Source organism: Salmo salar, chromosome 01 (assembly GCF_965601325.2).
Source record: "Salmo salar chromosome 01, fSalSal1, whole genome shotgun sequence".
Lineage (NCBI taxonomy): Eukaryota > Metazoa > Chordata > Actinopteri > Salmoniformes > Salmonidae > Salmo > Salmo salar.
Genome location: NC_138291.1, coordinates 173,534,224 through 173,553,605, shown reverse-complemented (window position 1 = coordinate 173,553,605; position 19,382 = coordinate 173,534,224). Strand labels below are relative to the sequence as shown.

Here is a 19,382-nt window from a genome sequence, read left to right as displayed (position 1 = left end):
CATTCAGAGACTTGTCCCGAAGCAACTCCTGTGTTGTCTTGGCTGTGTGCTTAGTGGCCAGTGGTGTGGCTGCTGTGCTTTGGCAAAGTGGGTGGGGTTATATCCTACCTGTTTGGCCCTGTCTGGGGGTTTCATCGGATGGGGCCACAGTGTCTCCTGATCCCTCCTGTCTCAGCCCCAGTATTTATGCTGCAGTAGTTTATGTGTCGGGGTGCTAGGGTCAGTCTGTCACATCTGGAGTATTTCTCTTGTCTTTTCCAGTGTCCTGTGTGAATTTAAATATGCTCTCTCTAATTCTCTCTTTTTCTTTCTTTCTTTCTTTCTTTCTTTCTTTCTTTCTTTCTTTCTTTCTCTCTCTCGGAGGACCTGAGCCCTAGGACCATGCCTCAGGACTACCTGGCTTGATGACTCCTTGCTGTCCCCAGTTCACCTGGCCGTGCTGCTGCTCCAGTTCCAACTGTTCTGCCTGCGGCTATGGAACCCTGACCTGTTCACCGGACGTGCTACCTGTCCCAGACATGTTGTCCCAGACCTGCTGGAACCCTGACCTATTCACCGGACATGCTACCTGTCCCAGACCTGCTGTTTTCAACTCTCTAGAGACAGCAGGAGCGGTAGAGATACTCTCAAAGATCGGCTATGAAAAAGCCAACTGACACTTACTCTTGTGTTACTGACTTGTTGCACCCTCGACAACTACTATGATTATTATTATTTGACAATGCTGGTCATTTATGAACATTTGAACATCTAGGCCATGTGCTGTTATAATCTCCACCCGGCACAGCCAGAAGAGGACTGGCCACCCCTCATAGCCTGGTTCCTCTCTAGGTTTCTTCCTAGGTTTTGGCCTTTCTTGGGAGTTTTTCCTAGCCACCGTGCTTCTACACCTGCATTGCTTGCTGTTTGGGGTTTTAGGCTGGGTTTCTGTACAGCACTTTGTGATTTCAGCTGATGTAAGAAGGGCTATATAAATACATTTGATTTGATTAGGGTTGTTGTCCTGTTGGAAGGTGAACCTTTGCCCCAGTCTGAGGTCTTGAGCGCTCTGGAGCAGGTTTTCATCAAGGATTTCTCTGTACTTTGCTCCGTTCATCTTTCCCTCAATCCTGACTAGTCTCCCAGTTCCCGCCCGCTGAAAAACTTCCCCACAGCATGATGCTGCCACCACGATGCTTCACTGTAGGGATGGTTCCAGGTTTCCTCCAGACGTGACACTTGGCATTCAGGAAAAAGAGTACAATCTTCTTTTCATCAGACCAGAGAATCTTGTTTCTCATGGTCTGAGAGTCCTTTAGGTGCCTTTTGGCAAACTCCAAGCAGGCTGTCATGTGCCTTTTACTGAGGAGTGGCTTCTGTCGGGCCACTCTACCACAAAGGCATGATTGGTGGAGTGCTGCTGAGATGGTTGTCCTTCTGGAAGGTTCTCCCATCTCCACAGAGGAACTCTGGAGCTTGGTCAGAGTGATCATCAAAGTCAAGGGGTCTGAATACTTTCTGAATAAACTGTTTATACTAAAGTATGTGGACACTGCTACAAATGAGTGGATTCGGCTATTTCAGCCACACCCTTTGCTGACAGGTATATAAAATCGAGCACACAGCCATGCAATCTCCATAGACAAACATTGGCAGTAGAATGGCCTTACTGAAGAGCTCAGTGACTTTCAACGTGGCACCATTTTATGATGCCACCTTTCCAACAAGTGAGTTCGTCAAATTTCTGCTCTGGTAGAGCTGCCTTGGTCAAGTGTAAGTGCTGATACTGTGGAGTAGAATTTTCTAGGAGCAACAATGGCTCAGCTGCGAGGTGGTAGGCCACACAAGCTCAGAGAATGGGACCGCCAAGTTCTGAAGCACTTAGAGTATAAAAATCGTCTGTCCTCGGATCTAGCACTCACCATTGAGTTCCAAACTGCCTCTGGAAGCAGAGTAAGCACAAGAACTGTTAATCTGGAGCTTCATGAAATGGGTTTCCATGGCCAATCAGCCACACACAAGCCTAAGATCACCATGTGCATTGCCAAGCGATGGCTGGAGTGGTGTGGAAGAACTTGACTGGCATGCACAGAGCCCTGACCTCAACCCCATTGAACACATTTTGGATGAATTGGAATGCAGACTGCGAGCCCAGCCTAATCGCCCAACACCAGTGCCCAACCTCACTAATGCTCGTGGCTGAATGGAAACAAGTCTCCGCAGCAATGTTCCAACATCTAGTGGAAAGCCTTCCTTGAAGAGTGAAGGCTGTTATAGCAGCAAAGGGGAGACCAACCCCATATTAATGCCCATGATTTTGGAATGAGATGTTCAACGAGAAGGTGTCCACATACTTTTGCTCATGTAGTGTATATACAGTACCAGTCAAATGTTTGGACACACGTACTTGTTCAAATTTTTTATTTATTTATTTTTTTACTATTTTCTACATTGTAGAATAATAGTGAAGACATCAAAACTATGAAATAACACATATGGAATCATGTCGTAACCAAAAAAGTGTTCATCAAATCAAAATATATTTTCTATTTTAGATCCTTCAAAGTAGCCACCCTTTGCCTTGATGACAGCTTGGCACACTCTTGGAATTCTCTCAACCAGCTTCACGAGGAATGCTTTTCCAACAGTCTTGAAGGAGTTCCCACATATGCTGAGCACTTGTTGGCTGCTTTTCCTTCACTCTACAGTCCAACTCATCCCAAACCATCTCAATTGGGTTGAGGTCGGGTGATTGTGGAGGCCAGGTCATCTGATGCAGCACCATCATTCTCCTTCTTGGTCAAATAGCCATTAGACAGCCTGGAGGTGTGTTTTGGGGTCAAATAGCCATTAGACAACCTGGAGGTGTGTTTTGGGTCATTGTCCTGTTGAAAACAAATGATAGTCTCACTAAGTGCAAACACGATTGGATGGCGTATCGCTGCAGAATTCTGTGGTAGCTATGCTGGTTAAGTGTGCCTTGAATTCTAAATAAATCACTGGCAGTGTCACCAGCAAAGCACCCCCACACCACACCTCCTCCTCCATGCTTCATGGTGGGAATCACACATGCGGAGATCATCCGTTCACCTACTCTGCATCTCACAAAGACATGGTGGTTGGAACCAAAAATCTAATATTTGGACTGATCAGACCAAAGGACAGATTTCCACCGGTCTAATGTCTATTGCTCGTGTTTCTTGTCCCAAGCAAGTCTCTTCTTCTTATTGGTGTCCTTTAGTAGTGGTTTATTTGCAGCAATTTGACCACGAAGGCCTGATTCACGCAGTCTCCTCTGAACAGTTGTTGTTGAGATTGTCACGCAATGACCTGAGAGAGCAGTTTTTCTCTGTTTGGTTAGGTCAGGGTGTGACATGAGGTGGGCATTCTATGTGTTGTATGTCTATGTTGTTTTTTCTTTGATTGGCCGAGTATGGTTTCCAATCAGAGGCAGCTGTCATTCGTTGTCTCTGATTGGAAATCATATTTAGGCAGCCCTTTTCCCACTTTCAGTTGTGGGATCTTGTTTTTGTATTGCTGTTAGTAGCCTGCAAGACTTTTCGTTCGTTCGTTGTGTTGTTTATTGTTTTTTTTTTTTGCTGGTTCACCGTTAAATAAAATATGATGAACCCAACACACGCTGCGCCTTGGTCTACCTTTAACGACGAACATTACAAAGATGTCTGTTACTTGAACCCTGTAGCATTAATTCGGTCCTCATGAGAGTCAGTTTCATCATAGCGCTTGATGGTTATTGCGACTGCACTTGAAGAAACTTTCAAAGTTCTTGAAATGTTCTGTATTGACTGACCTTCATGTCTTAAAGTAATGATGGACTGTCATTTCTCTTTGCTTATTTGAGCTGTTCTTGCCATAATACGGACTTGGTCTTTTACCAAATAGTGCTATCTTCTATATACAACCCCCACCTTGTCAAAACACAATTGATTGGCTCAAACGCATTAAGAAGGAAAGAAATTCCACAAATGAACTTTTAACAAGGCACACCTGTTAATTGAAATGCATTCCAGGTGACTACCTCATGAAGCTGGTTGAGAGAATGACAAGAGTGTGCAAAACTGTCATCAAGGCAAAGGGTGGCTACTTTGAAGAATCTCACATATATAATATTTTTAGATTTGTTTAACACTTTATTTGGTTACTACATGATTCCATGTGTTTTTTCATAGTTTCGATGTCTTCACTTTTATTCTACAATGTAGAAAATAGTAAAAATAAAGAAAAACCCTTGAATGAGTCGGTGTGTCCAAGCTTTTGACTGGTACTGTATATATAAATATATAATTGGACAATAATCAACATACAAAATAGAAACAAAAGAACAGAAAAATATTTGTCAAAGTGCTAATCCCTTTTAAATAAAATTATTAGAAACAATTACTGGCCATACTGCCAGATCTCACCCTTCAGGGTGTGGTGCCAGATCTTACCCTTCAGGGTGTGGTGCCAGATCTCACTCCTTCAAGGTGTGGTGCCAGATCTTACCCTTCAGGGTGTGGTGCCAGATCTTACCCTTCAAGGTGTGGTGCCAGATCTTACCCTTCAGGGTGTGGTGCCAGATCTTACCCTTCAAGGCGTGGTGCCAGATCTTAACCTTCAAGGTATGGTGCTAGATCTTGCCCTTCAAGGTATGGTGCTAGATCTTGCCCTTCAAGGTGTGGTGCTAGATCTTGCCCTTCAAGGTGTGGTGCTAGATCTTACCTTCAAGGTGTGGTGCTAGATCTTGCCCTTCAAGGTGTGTGGGATAAAGAATAAGCAGTGAGGGGCTTAGAATTATGATAGGGAGAGTAAGCCCTGCCAATGTGTGTATTAGTGTGTGTGTGTGTATTAGTGTGTGTGTGTGTGTTTCTGTGTATGAGAGCTTCGGCCTCGCCTCTGCCACAGCTAGTCAGAGCCAGCTTGGCTTATTTCAGGGGGAGTGGAGTGTATGTGTGTGCGGTGGGGGAAATCGTGTGTGAGTGGAGTCAAACCATTGGCTGAGCCCTTCAGAAGCACAGCCTCATAATTTCTAAGCCAGTGTGTGTGAGCATGAGCACCATCCAGAATTTGTTACTGTTTTGGTATTCCCTTTCGGAGCATTAGCCTGTTTTGGTATTCCCTTTCGGAGCATTAGCCTGTTTTGGTATTCCGTTTCGGAGTATTAGCCTGTTTTGGTATTCCGTTTCGGAGTATTAGCCTGTTTTGGTATTCCCTTTCGGAGTTTTAGCCTGTTTTGGTATTCCCTTTCGGAGTTTTAGCCTGTTTTGGTATTCCCTTTTGGACTATTAGGCTAAATTGTGCAGAGAGTGGATGTTTGTATTTATAAAGATACTTAGTTATTTGTTGATTTATGTCATTTGGGGGATCCGTGGCTGCGTTACAGCTGAGGGTCATCTTTGGGAGACGGAAGGTAAGTTTGTCTACTAATTTCTCTCTGCCTCAGCTTGTTAATCTTCGGCTTATTTACAACAACATGTGTAGATACTTTTGGAAAAGTTTATTTATTGAGGTAAGTTTGTCTACTAATTTCTCTCTGCCTCAGCATGTTTATCTTCAGCTTATTGACAACAACATGTGTAGATACTTTTGGAAAAGTTTATTTATTGAGTTTTCACATTTGCATTCATTAACAGTGTCATATGGCAAGTTGTTAAAGTGCAGATACTTTTTGGAGTACTAGTGCTGAATGAGATGGTGTGATGTCTGAAACTGTATCGTGTCAACACGTGCCATGCACTCCAGTTGTTTTGAGATCAGGTGTATTTGTGCTGAAGGTATTGAGGGTGATGTTAAGCTTCATGAACCTATATGTTCTGAAACAACATCCTCAAGGGCTGTCTAAAAGTAGCTGAGAAACTAAACAGACTCGTAATCATCTTATTTGCAAGAAAGGCATTTCACTGTGTTTGTGCATGTGAAATTAAAACTCAAAACATTTTCTTTGAACAAGGTACAGTTGTTTTGAATGTAAAACAAATCATAAATTTACTTTAATATTATAACAGATCAGAAAATGTAATTACAATCTATTTGTTTATGCAACACAGAAAATGTAAACTTAAACCGGTATCCAATTGAACCCGTCAGAGAACTGTTTACGCAGTTTATAAACTACTGCTAAGAACTACTAATTCTTATTCTGAAAACCATCTACCTGTTTGAGGAGTCTACTTGGCGAGAGTGAAATGCTTTTAGTGAAAAGTTCCAGGAAAGTGAAACTGTGAAACTTCTAAAAAAGCGTTAATGTTTGCACAAAAGCTTCGAGAGCTCTCAACCTTGAATACATGGCAAGGTATAACCATATATCTCTGCTGTCTCTTTCCAGATGTAGGATCTTAATTTGATTACTCTTTTGTTGATGAGAATGTTCCTACACAGCAGGAAATGCATACTTGTAGTGTATTCAAGGTTTAAAAAGGCTTCTAAAGTTTGTAATTTCCAATCTTCGAATGTTAGACAAGGTTACTTGTCAGTCAAGTGTGGTTGCTCCAAACCTTCTTTCTTAAAGAGGCATAGTGGGAAAGTCTGCTGGGAGACTGACCTGTCTGACCATGTGGTGTCTGTCGAGTGGTGCGTCACTTGCGGAGAGCAAACCATTCATGAATGGTTGTTTTTCTCTTTATTCATTTTTTTATTCAGGTAGTCTGTCTAGAAGGAAACCTTTCATATACTAAGAAGTATAGGGCAGTATGAATACTTTGTGAACGGATTTGTGGATAGCAAAGTATATGAATGGTGTCATGTCATTATAAAAATGCCGAACAGTTATCCCATACTTCTGTGTATGTGTGATGTCTTGAAAGCACCCTCCACCGTCAAAGCTTATTGGTGCTTTTGAAAGTCCTGAGTGCCTTACCAAGTAATTTAATAGTTGATTTACTGTATGTAGCCTACTTACTTTTCTAGTTGCAGCTTATACTACAGAATACCATTGTCACTTAATAAAGAATCATTGGCAGGCATGATATTGTTATTTCCGCTGCCTTTCCATTCCGAAACACAAGTGAAGCCTCATCTCTTAAATGCAAATGACCCTCAACATTATCCGATCACATTCAAATGACTTTTCAGGGGAGGCAATGACATCAGGCTAAGTCGAAGCAAAGTGCCCGGGCTAAAGTATACCAGCTTTAGTGTAAATGGCTTTGGCATACTGTAGAGCCAGCCCATGTATTCAATATATGACATTTATTGCATTGGATAGAGACATGTCATGTATTTATTCAATATTTGACATTTGTTGCTCTATTCAATACTGTACGGTGCCTTCAGAAAGTATTCTCAACCCTTGACTTTTTTCCACATTGCGTTGTATTACAGCCTGAATTTAAAATGGATTACATTGAGATTTTGTATCGCTGGCCTCCACACAATACCCCATAATGTCAAAGTGGAATTATGTTTTTAGATGTTTTTACAAATGAATTAAAAATGAAAAGCTGAAATGTCTTGAGTCAATAAGTATTCAACCCCTTTGTCATGGCAAGCCTAAATAAGTTCAGGAGTAAAAATGTGCTTAACAAGTCACATAATAAGTTGCATGGACTCTCACTCTGTGTGCAGTAATAGGGTTTGAATATGATTTTTTAATGACTACCTCATCTCTGTACCCCACACATACAATTATCTGTAATTGTATGTGTGTATGTGTGTAATTGTATAATTGCGATACCCTAGACCCACTCCAATTTGCTTACCGCCCAAATAGGTCACCATCACACTGCACACTGCCCTATCCCATCTGGACAAGAGGAATACCTATGTAGGAATGCTGTTCATTGACTACAGCTCAGCATTTAACACCATAGTACCCTCCCAACTCGTCATTAAGCTCAAGACCCTGGGTCTCGACCCCGCCCTGTGCAACTGGGTCCTGGACTTTCTGACGGGCCGCCCCCAGGTGGCGAGGGTAGGAAACAACATCTCCACCCCGCTGATCCTCAACACTGGGGCCTCACAAGGGTGCGTTCTCAGTCCTCTCCTGTACTCCCTGTTCACCCATGACTGCGTGGCCATGCACGCTTCCAACTCAATCATCAAGTTTGCAGACGACACTACAGTGGTAGGCTTGATTACCAACAACGACGAGACAGCCTACAGGGAGGAGGTGAGGGCCCTCGGAGTGTGGTGTCAGGAAAACAACCTCTCACTCAATGTCAACAAAACAAAGGAGATGGTCACGGACTACAGGAAACGGCAGAGGGAGCACCCCCCTATCCACATCGAAGGGACAGTAGTGGAGAAGGTGGAAAGTTTTAAGTTCCTCGGCGTACACATCACGGACAAACTGAAATGGTCCACCCACACAGACAGTGTGGTGAAGAAGGCGCAGCAGCGCCTCTTCAACCTCAGGAGGCTGAAGAAATTTGGCTTGTCACCGAAAACACTCGAGAGCATCTTGTCGGGCTGTATCACCACCTGGTACGGCAATTGCACAGCCCTCAACCGCAAGGCTCTCCAGAGGGTAATGCGGTCTGCACAACTACCTGCCCTCCAGGACACCTACAGCACCCGATGTCACAGGAAGACCAAAAAGATCATCAAGGACAACAACCACCCGAGCCACTTCCTGTTCACCCCGCTATCATCCAGAAGGCGAGGTTAGTATAGGTTCATCAAAGCTGGGACCGAGAGACTGAAAAACAGCTTCTATCTCAAGACCATCAGACCGTTAAACAGCCATCACTAACATAGAGTGGCTGCTGCCAACATACAGACTCAAATCTCTGCCCACATAAATAAATGGACTTAATAAAGGTATCACTAGTCACTTTAAATAACGCCACTTTAATGATGTTTACATATCCTACATTACTCATCTCTGTCACGTCCTGACCAGTAAAAAGGGTATTTTGCCATAGTAGAATGGTCAGGGCGTGGCAGGGGGGTTGTTTTGTGTGTTTTTTGTTGTTTTTTTTTCTAGGGGATGTGTTCTAGTTTTCATTTTCTATGTTTCGTTTTCCAGGTTTGGCCGAGTATGGTTTCCAATCAGAGGCAGGTGTCTTTCGTTGTCTCTGATTGGAAGCCATACTTAGGCAGCCTGTTTTCCTTTGGGTTTTGTGGGTGGTTGTTTTTCGTATTAGTCTTTGTACCTTACGGAACTGTTGGTCGTTGTTTGTTTATTTTGTTTAAGTATTCTCTCAAAAAAATACAAGTTAAGATGAGCACTATACCCGCTGCGCCTTGGTCTGTTCACTACGACGAATGTGACAATCTCATATGTATACACTGTATTCTATACCATCTACTGCATCTTGTCTATGCCACACGCCATCGCTCATCCATATATTTATATGTACATATTCTATTCATCCCTTTACATTTGTGTGTATTTATGTGTATAAGGTAGTTGTTGTAAATTTGTTAGATTACTTGTTAGATATTACTGCATAGTCAGAATTAGAAGCACAAGCATTTCGCTACACTCGCATTAACATCTGATAACCATGTGTATGTGAACAATAAAATAAAATTTGATTTGTAAGGTCCCTTAGTCAAGCAGGGAATTCCAAACACAGATTTAACCACAAAGAACAGGGAGGTTTTCCAATGCTTTGCAAAGAAGGACACCTATTGGTAGATGGGTTGGTCACAAACCGGCTCAATTCGGCCTTATGTATTAAAATTTGTAATTGTGTTTTTTACATTGGATTAAAGCAGAGACTCAGAGCTATGAAATGGTATATCATACACTACAGTTGAGGGACAATGGGAAAGTAATTAATCTTTGAAAGTTTATAACCTTGTAACCCCGCTTTTGAGAAAATGGCCCTTGAATGTTTTGGTACACTTACTTGAGAGCTTGTCTTTGTCTACATCCATTCAGTATAGTTCACACCCTCTTAAGCCTAAGCCCCACCCATCTCTTTAAGGATTCACATGTGAGGCCATGTGCTTATCAGAGTGAGTATAGAAGTGTACTAAACAACCAAAGATTTAAAGACTATAGGCTGGTCTATCGACATGTCTGTATACAGTTGTCTCTCTGACATCATGAACATTGTCACGGTTGTCGTCGGAAAATGTGGACCAATACACAGCAGGTACGTGTATGCTCATCTTGAGAATTTATTTACTTAAAAAAATGAACGTACAAAAATCACAAAACAAAAGAACGAACGAACGAACCTACAAACAGTCTGGCTAGCATAGGCTCAACACAGAACAATCACCCACAAATCACAAACACAAACACACCCTAATATATGGGACTCTCAATCAAAGGCAGATAGACAACACCTGCCTTCAACTGAGAGTCCCAACCCCAATTAACCAAACATAGACATACGCTCACTAGACTCCACATAGAACTACCTAGACATAAACCAAAACCCGGAAATACTAAACCAAACACCCTTTTAACAAACACACCACCCCAAACCACATAAAACAAATACCCTCTGCCACGCCCTGACCAAACTACAAAACAATTAACTTTATATACTGGCCAGGACGTGACAAACATTTTATTGTCGTCCGACATGAAACTTGTCGTTGTTGTTATGAAAAAGTATAAACTTCAAAAATGACAGGCTGTATGACATCAGCAGCCTGGCGGTCCAAAATAGCATAACTGGTGTATTTTAACACCTATAAACCCATCCGTTTTAAAATGAATTTACTATATGTCAATCTAGCAAACCAGACAACTAAAAGCAACTTTCTAAACCATGTTTTGTTTAGTTTCTAGCTTGTTAGCTGGCTAGCTAACGTTAAGTTAGTTGGCCAGCCAGTTCAAATAATGACCATATTATAATAACTGACAACGTCTTAACTAGCTAATTTGTATTAATTATTACAGGAAAATAAACTCACAACAATATCATTATTTACAAGTTAATGGCGAGCTAATTACAGAAAATAGTTTACGGTTGTGAGTGTAACGACATAAAAGCAAGGCATTCTATCAGTGAATTTTTGAACTTGGACAATGTCTCGTTAGCCTAACATTATATCCTAATTTGACTTTGGTGCAGGTCATGTTGTTCTTCACATTACCGTCTCTGGTAAATGCACAGGATACACATGCACAGGATACAGAAGGTTTAAAAGGTACAGTGAAATGGTTACTTGCATAGTGGAGTCTTTTGTTTAGATAAGTAGCTAGCTAGCTAAACAATGAACAATAATCCCAACTCATAATGTTAGTACCCTACATGAATCTACAGGTAGCTAAAGCTAACCAACTAGGTTCAATGTGAGCTAGCTAGTTACATTAGGCTGTAACTAGCAATGCAAAATTTTTTGGGGGGATCTAATGGATCTAAAATGCAAATAGTATTACTACACAGATCATGCATGTGTCTAGCAATGATCAACAACCAACTTGACAGAGTTTTTTATGTTGTTGATCCATCCTCAGTTTTCTCCTATCACAACCATTAAACTCTAAATGTTTTAAAGTCACAATTGGCCTCAGGGTGAAATCCCTGAGTGGTTTCCTTCCTCTTCGTTAACTGAGTTAGGAAGGACACCTGTATCTTTGTAGTGACTGGGTGTATTGATACACCATCCAAAGTGTAAATAATAACTTCACCATGCTCAAAAGGGATATTCAATGTTTTTTTGTGTTTTTTTTTTTACCCATCTACCAATAGTTGCCCTTCTTTGCGAGGCATTGGAAAACCTCCCTGGTCTTTGTGGTTGAATCTTTGTTTGAAATTCACTGCTCAACTGAGGGAACTTACAGATAATTGTATATGTGGGGTACAGAGATAAGATAGTGAGTCCATGCAACTTATTATGTGACTTGTTAAGCACATTTTTACTCCTGAACTTATTTAGGCTTTCCATAACAAAGGGGTTGAATACTTATTGACTCAAGACATTTCACCTTTTTATTTTTAATTCATTTGTAAAAATTTGAAAAACATAAATCCACTTTGACATTATGGGGTATTGTGTGTAGGCCAGTGACGAAACGGCTTAATTTAAACCATTTTAAATTCAAGCTGTATGTAACACAACAAAATGTGGAAAAAGTCAAGGGGTGTGAATACTTTCTGAAGGCACTGTAATTCCATTCACCATTGACCAGCTTGTGTCAGAGCAGGCTGGCGCAGCAGTGCTGGGGGAAGGGTTGTGAATATAACACAGGCTGTGTTTTTGGGCCAAAAGGCGCACCTGTTAATTGGAATGCATTCCAGGTGACTACCTCATGAAGCTGGTTGAGAGAATGCCAAGAGTCTGCAAAGCTGTCATCAAGGCAAAGGGTGACTATTTTGAAGAATCTCAAATATAAAATATTTTTTGATTTGTTTAACACTTTTTTGGTTACTACATGATTCCATATATGTTACTTCATAGTTTCAATGTCTTCACTTTTATTCCACAATGTAGAAAATAGTAAAAAAATAAATGAGTAGCTGTGTCCAAACTTTTGACTGGTACTGTATATTAATAATAGTGCTCTATTTGCTTCATGCAGAGGTGCTTTTATGAACAGACTTGCTGAGACGTGACACAAACAAGGACACATTTGTCTTTAACAGTTGTTGCAATAATGTTCATACAAGTAAATAGGATTCAACTGAATACAGTATGGTTTGAATATGAGGTCCTATAGGGTGGATATTGAGATGAGGTTAGGTACAGTGGTCGGGGAGAATGACTACACTAAAGCTTATAAACAATGGAGGTACCAGTTACAGATGTGGGATCTTTAATTGAGACAACTTTCTACAGCAGGAAAATAGTCCTGCAGCAACTGGAAATGTGAATTACTATGTGGATTGTAATGAATTAGATTTTTTGTAGGGGTTAACCTGTATCCCCCCCTTCATCTACACTGATTGAAATCTGTAAGGGATCATAGCATTCACCTGGATTCACCTGGTCAGTCGATGTCATGGAAAGAGCAGGTCTTCTTAATGTTTTGTCCACTCAGTGTGTTTACACTGTGTTGTGTGTGATGTGCCTCTACAAGGCAACAGTGGTTGAATTATGAAGTAATATTTCTCGCTTGCCCAGAGTGTGACGTGTGTGACAATTATGCTGAAATCACTGATTCTGGTTCTCGACTGTCCACACTGACCTCATGGAAAACATTACCAATGTGAAATCATCACGTTCAATCGCTTGCTGCGCTGACGTTACATTGATTTAATTGATTCAAACATTGTTGATTACACGCAAGCTCTTACCCAATTAGCATCAAAAGAGGCTAAAAGCCATGGTCAAGGGAGTGTGATAAGGTAAGCTTGGCCATATTCTGATGTGACAGGGATTCAGCAGGATTTGGCTTTGATTTGCTTGCAATTTTTTTACGGGTGGACTCACTTGCCGATAGCCCAGTTCAGAATGTATGTATGCATATGGTGTAGTTTGAACAGACCCCCCCCCCACCCCAAAATTGTACTAGAATGAGCAGAACAGGCGTACCCATTCAGGTCAATTACGCCATTATGGGTGGACTGGCGGCCATTTTGAGTGTCCCCATAGCAGTAAAGCAGAAAGTAAGCGATCCTATTTTAATGGCATTTTGTAAGATGTCTTCTGATCTATTGCGCAACCAATTAACTGCTGAAATTGCTCCAGATATTCTAGTTGGAGTAATGAAATTGCATCAGACTGTTAACCAAGCAGTGGAAAATACAGGAATGGATGAAAAACAGTATGGTTAACGTACATGTCACATGTTCTGGGTCTGTGTCCCAAATGGCACAATATTGCCTATAGTGCACTACTTTTGTGAAGTGAATTAAAGTAGTGCACTATGTAGTGTATACAGTGCCTTCAGAAAGTATTGTGACCCCTTAACTTTTTCCATATTTTGTTGAGTTACAGCCTTATTTTTTTTAAATTGATTAAATAAAACATTTTCCTTAGAAATCTACACACAATACCCCATAATGACAAAGCGAAAACAGGTTCTTGGAATTATTTTTCATATTTATAAAAAATATAAAACAGAAATATCTTATTTACATAAGTATTCAGACCATTTGCTATGAGAGTCGAAATTGAGCTCAGGTGTATCCTGTTTCCATTGATCATCCTTGAGATGTTTGTACAACTAGATTGGTGTTCACCTGTGGTAAATTAAATTTATTGGACATGATTTGGAAAGGCACACACCTGTCTATATAAGGTCCCACAGTTGACAGTGCATGTCAGAGCAAGAACCAAGCCATCGAAGGAATTGTCCGTAGAGCTCAGAGACATGATTGTGTCGAGGCACAGATCTGCCAAAGCAGCAGCTACTCTTCCTGGGGTCCAGCAAAATTAAGACAGTTTATACAATTTTAAAAACATTACTATACATTCACAGATTTCACAACACACTGTGTGCCCTCAGGCCCCTACTCCAGCACTACCACATATCTACAGTACTAAATCCATGTGTATGTATAGTGCGTATGCTATCGTGTGTGTGTGTGAATGCATGTGTCTGTGCCAATGTTTGTGTTTCTTCACAGTCCCCGCTGTTCCATAAGGTGTTTTTTATCTGTTTTTTAAATCCAATTCTACTGCTTGCGTCAGTTACCTGATGTGGAATAGAGTTCCATGTAGTCATGGCTCTATGTAGTACTGTGCGCCTCCCATAGTTTGTTCTGGACTTGGGGACTGTGAAGAGACCTCTTGTGGCATGTCTTGTGGGGTATACATGGGTGTCCGAGCTGTGTGCCAGTAGTTTAGACAGACAGCTCAGTGCATTCAAAATGTCAATACCTCTCATGAATACAAGTAGTGATGCGGTCAATCTCTCCTCCACTTTGAGCCATGAGAGATTGACATGTATATTATTCATATTAGCTCTCTGTGTACATCCAAGGGCCAGCAGTGCTGCCCTGTTCTGAGCCAATTGCAATTTTCCAAGGTCCTTTTTTGTGGCACCTGAGCACACAACTGAACTGTAGTCAAGGTGTGACAAAACTAGGGCCTGTAGGACCTGCCTTGTTGATAGTGTTGTTAAGAAGGCAGAGCATCGCTTTATTATAGACAGACTTCTCCCCATCTTAGCTACTACTGCATCAATATGTTTTGACCATGACAGTTTACAATCTAGGGTTACTCCAAGCAGTTTATTAATCTCAAATTGCTCAATTTCCACATGATTTATTACACGATTTAGTTGAGGTTTAGGGTTTAGTGAGGGTTTTGTTCCAAATACCATGCCTTTAGTTTTAGAAATATTTAGGGCTAACTTATTCCTTGCCACCCACTCTGAAACTAACTGCAGCTCTTTGTTGAGTGTTGCAGTCATTTCAGTCGCTGTAGTAGCTGACGTGTATAGTGTTGAGTCATCCGCATGCATAGACACTCTGGCTTTACTCAAAGTCAGTGGCATGTCGTTAGTAAATATTGAAAAAAGCAAGGGGCCTAAACAGCAACCCTGGGGAATTCCTGATTCTACCTGGATTATATTTGAGAGGCTTCCATTAAAGAACACCCTCTGTGTTCTGTTATACAAGTAACTCTTTATCCACATTATGGCAGGGGGTGTAAAGCCATAACACATATGTTTTTCCAGCAGCAGCCTATGATCGATAATGTCAAAAGCTGCATTGAAGTCTAACAAGACAGCCCCCACAATCATTTTATCATCAGTTTCTCTCGGCCAATCATCAGTCATTTGAGTAAGTGCTGTGCTGGTTGAGTGAAATTGCACATCTATAAGCATGCTGAAATTCTGTTGTGAATTTGTTTACTGTGAAATAGCATTGTATCTGGTCAAACACTTTTTTCCCCAGAAGTTTACTAAGGGTTGGTAACAGGCTGATTGGTCGGCTATTTGAGCCAGTAAAGGGGGCTTTACTATTCTTGGGTAGCGGAATGACTTTAGCTTCCCTCCAGGCCTGAGGGCACACACTCTTTAGTAGGCTTAAATTGAACATGTGGCAAATAGGAGTGGCAATATCGTCTGCTATTATCCTCGGTAATTTTCCATCCAGATTGTAAGACCCTGGTGGATTGTCATTGTTGATAGACAATTGAAGGATTAGAGGTCCCCAAAAACACAGTTGCTTCCATAATTTTAAAATGGAAAAAGTTTGGAACCACCAAGACTCTTGCTAGAGCTGGCCAAACTGAGCAATCGGGGAAGAAGGACCTTGGTCAGGGAGGTGACCAAGAACCCGATGGTCGCTTTGACAGAGCTCTAAAGTTCCTCTGTGGAGATGGGAGAATCTTCCAGAAGGACAACCATCTCTCCAGCACTCCACCAATCAGGCCTTCATGGAAGAGTGGCCAGATGGAAAGATGGAAGTCACTCCTCAGTAAAAGGCACATGACAGCTCTCTTGGAGTTTGCCAAAAGGCACGTAAAGACTCTGAGACTGTGAGAAACATGATTCTCTGGTCTGATGAAACCAAGATTGAACTCTTTGGCCTGAATGCCAAGCGTCACTTCTGGAGGAAACCTGGCACCATCCCTAAGGTGAAACATGGTGGAGGCAGCATCATGCTGTTGGGATGTTTTTCAGTGGCAGGGACTGTGAGACTAGTCAGGATCGAGGCACAGACGAACAGAGAGATCCTTTATGAAAACCTGTTCCAGATCGATCAGGACTTCAGACTGGGGCGAAGGTTCACCTTCCAACAGGACAACGACCCTAAGCACACAGCCAAGACACTGCATGAGTGACTTCGGGACAAGTCTCTGAATGTCCTTGAGTGCCCAAGCCAGAGCCCAGACTTGAACCCAATCTAACATCTCTGGAGAGACCTGAAAATAGCTGTGCAACAATGCTCCCTATCCAACCTGACAGAGCTTGAGAGGATCTGCAGAGAAGAATGGGAGAAACTCCCCAAATACAGGTGTGCCAAGTTTGTAGCGTCATACCCAAGAAGACTCGAGGCTGTAATCGCTGCCAAACGTGTTTCAACAAAGTACTGAGTAAAGTGTCTGAATACTTATGGTATGTAAATGTGATATTTGTTATTTTTTTAAGTTAACAAACATTTCTAAAAACCTGTTTTTACTTTGTTATTATGGGGTATTGTGTGTAGATTGATGAGGGGAAAAAACTATTTAATACATTTTTGAATAAGGCTGTAACATAACAAAATTTGGAAAAAGTCAAGTGGTCTGAATACTTTCCGAAGGCACTGTAGGTTGTCATTTGGGCCGTGACCTGGATGATGTGGGAAACGTATTGACACATAGAGCTGCTCTTTCCCAGGGTGCAGTGGGCTCTTTCCCAGGCTGCTGTGGTCTCTAACATCAAGGCTGATGGACACTTTCCATGGTTCCTCTCCCTCCCACGGGGCACACCACGTTATTTCAACGTGGAGAATTGGGGAATATTTGGTAGCTACGTTGATCAATGAGATTACAACCTATTTTCAAAAACACAGACAAAAGTTTGTTCAATTCCCAATGTGTTATCATTATCCTTTCAACCATCTAAAAGCAAAACCAAATTCCAATGGAAAATGAATGTCTGATTTTTGGTTTAGTTTTCACCTAAATGCATTATCACTGCGCTTTCAACCATTTAAAAGCACACCAAAGTTCAAATGGGAATATAATGTCAGATATTTCGTTTTTTTTTATGTAACAGTTTAATGTGTTAGCGCTGTGCTTGATCTAATAGCATAACTAAATTACCTGGACTGCAGATAACTGTGACTCAGGTTGTAGAGCATGGTGTTTGCAATGGTGTTTGCAACGCCAGGGTTGTGGGTTCGATTCCCACGGGCGGCCAGTACGGATTTTTATTTAAAAAATTTAATTAATGAAATGAATTGAACTGTATGCATTCACTACTGTAAGTCGCTCTGGATAAGAGCGTCTGCTAAATGACGTAAATGTAAAGTACATGGTGCAAGTGATCAATGCCGTTTGAGATTCTGTGCAGATTATTTTAGCAATTGTGAAGATTTCCACAGACCTGCGATCCTGAACATGAGCGCTTTCTATGATTACATAAGACATTTATTGTTTCAGTAACCTCAAAATGTGGCCATGGTTGTGTTACTCATTTTAAGGTTGAATAAATACTGTTACATTAGTTTGTATGATAGCCTTAACATTAGGCTGTTTCCTGTCTTACAAAACTCAACCAAATATCCCCATTTATAGGAGATGTGTCTACTGCTTGGATAGTTCCATCTGAGGAACTGGCTTAATCCTATTCTTGAACTTGTATTTTTGGTTTAGTTGGAGACGTGAATCCAACATATAATTTGTTAAAGACCCAGTGCAGTCAAAAATATCATTTTCCTGGATTTTTTATATATACCTCCACACTATGAGGTTGAAATAAAACTGTGAAATTGTAAAAATGATGATAATGCCCTTTTAGTGTAAGAGCTGTTTGAAAAGACTGCCTTAAATTTCAGCCTGTTTTGGTGGGATGGAGTTTTGTCCTGTCTGGTGACACCAGGCTGTAAATGGGTTAATAAACCAATAAGAAAGAGAGTTCCATACCTCTCTGCCAATAACGGCTAGTTTTCAGTTTTCCCCTCCCCACTCAGACCACCCCCAGACAGTCCTATCAAAATTCTTGCTTGAGAAATTACTCTTTGCTAAGAAGCTATTTGTTTTCAATTAAAATGGACAAAAATAATCACACTAAGGTACTTTATTGTTACCCAGAAATTATTTTATACTGAGATAAAAATGTCTCCATGGACCTTTAACTTGTGGACAAGTTATTAAACTATTTACCATATTGCAAAAGTGATTTTGAAATGTATATTGTGTTTGGATGTCAACGCAACCAAATCAGCTTTTGAAGAAGATCTATGTTCTGCTTGGATAGCGCCGTCTGTGCCAATGATTCTGGCTTTAATTCCACTTTGTCTATAAATTAATAACTTGCATTCACGTCACCATTTTAACAATAAATATAAGTTAAAGATTAAGACTAAATCAACTCAAACTTTAAATGCACTTTAAATATAGTTTGATTTGATTTAGTCCTATTCTTGAACTTTTATTTTTGGTTGAGATGGTGACGTGAATCCAACATATTTATTATTAACTTGTAGATTCCATTTGAAATCAACCAAAGCTTAAAACTTTTGGCTTACATGTGTATAATCTATTGTTAGTTGTTTCCTGGGCTGAATTTAAGCAATAGCTGTTGATGACTTCCCAAATGTTGTATAGGCCATAGCATCATTGACGATATACACTGAGTATACAAAACATTAAGAACACCTGCTCTTTTCATGACATGGAATGACTTTGATAGCAACAGTGAATCTATTAAGTGGAGATTTCTCAACGGTCATTCTCACGATAGCACATTGGTAGTGATCGGTGACAAAGCTAAGCAGCTCTAGGTTTGGTTAAAAACCTGGATGGGAGAACAAATGCATAGCTGTAGATAGATCAACTCTCCAGTAGGAGGTGCTGCCCAGCCTATTGCTTTTTTTCTTATAGTGGATATAACGTTGAAGATCTGACATTGTTTCAAAGGTACAAATTCAGCCTATTTTATACAAGGTTTGCGT

General features: G+C 40.9%; 1 protein-coding gene across 2 annotated transcripts in view; it reads left to right on the top strand.

The window, feature by feature from the left end:
* The first annotated feature begins 5,102 nt into the window (after positions 1–5,102).
* Positions 5,103–19,382, top strand: part of LOC106571288 (3',5'-cyclic-AMP phosphodiesterase 4D) — a 383,631-nt gene continuing 369,351 nt past the window's right edge. Inside the window, exon 1 of one of the 2 annotated variants that reach the window (XM_014144187.3) lies at positions 5,103–5,389. In XM_014144187.3, the coding sequence (XP_013999662.1) occupies positions 5,290–5,389 (100 nt within the window). In that variant the 5' untranslated portion in view covers positions 5,103–5,289. The remainder of the gene's footprint in view (positions 5,390–19,382) is intronic. The other variant, XM_014144196.3, reaches the window with a different exon arrangement.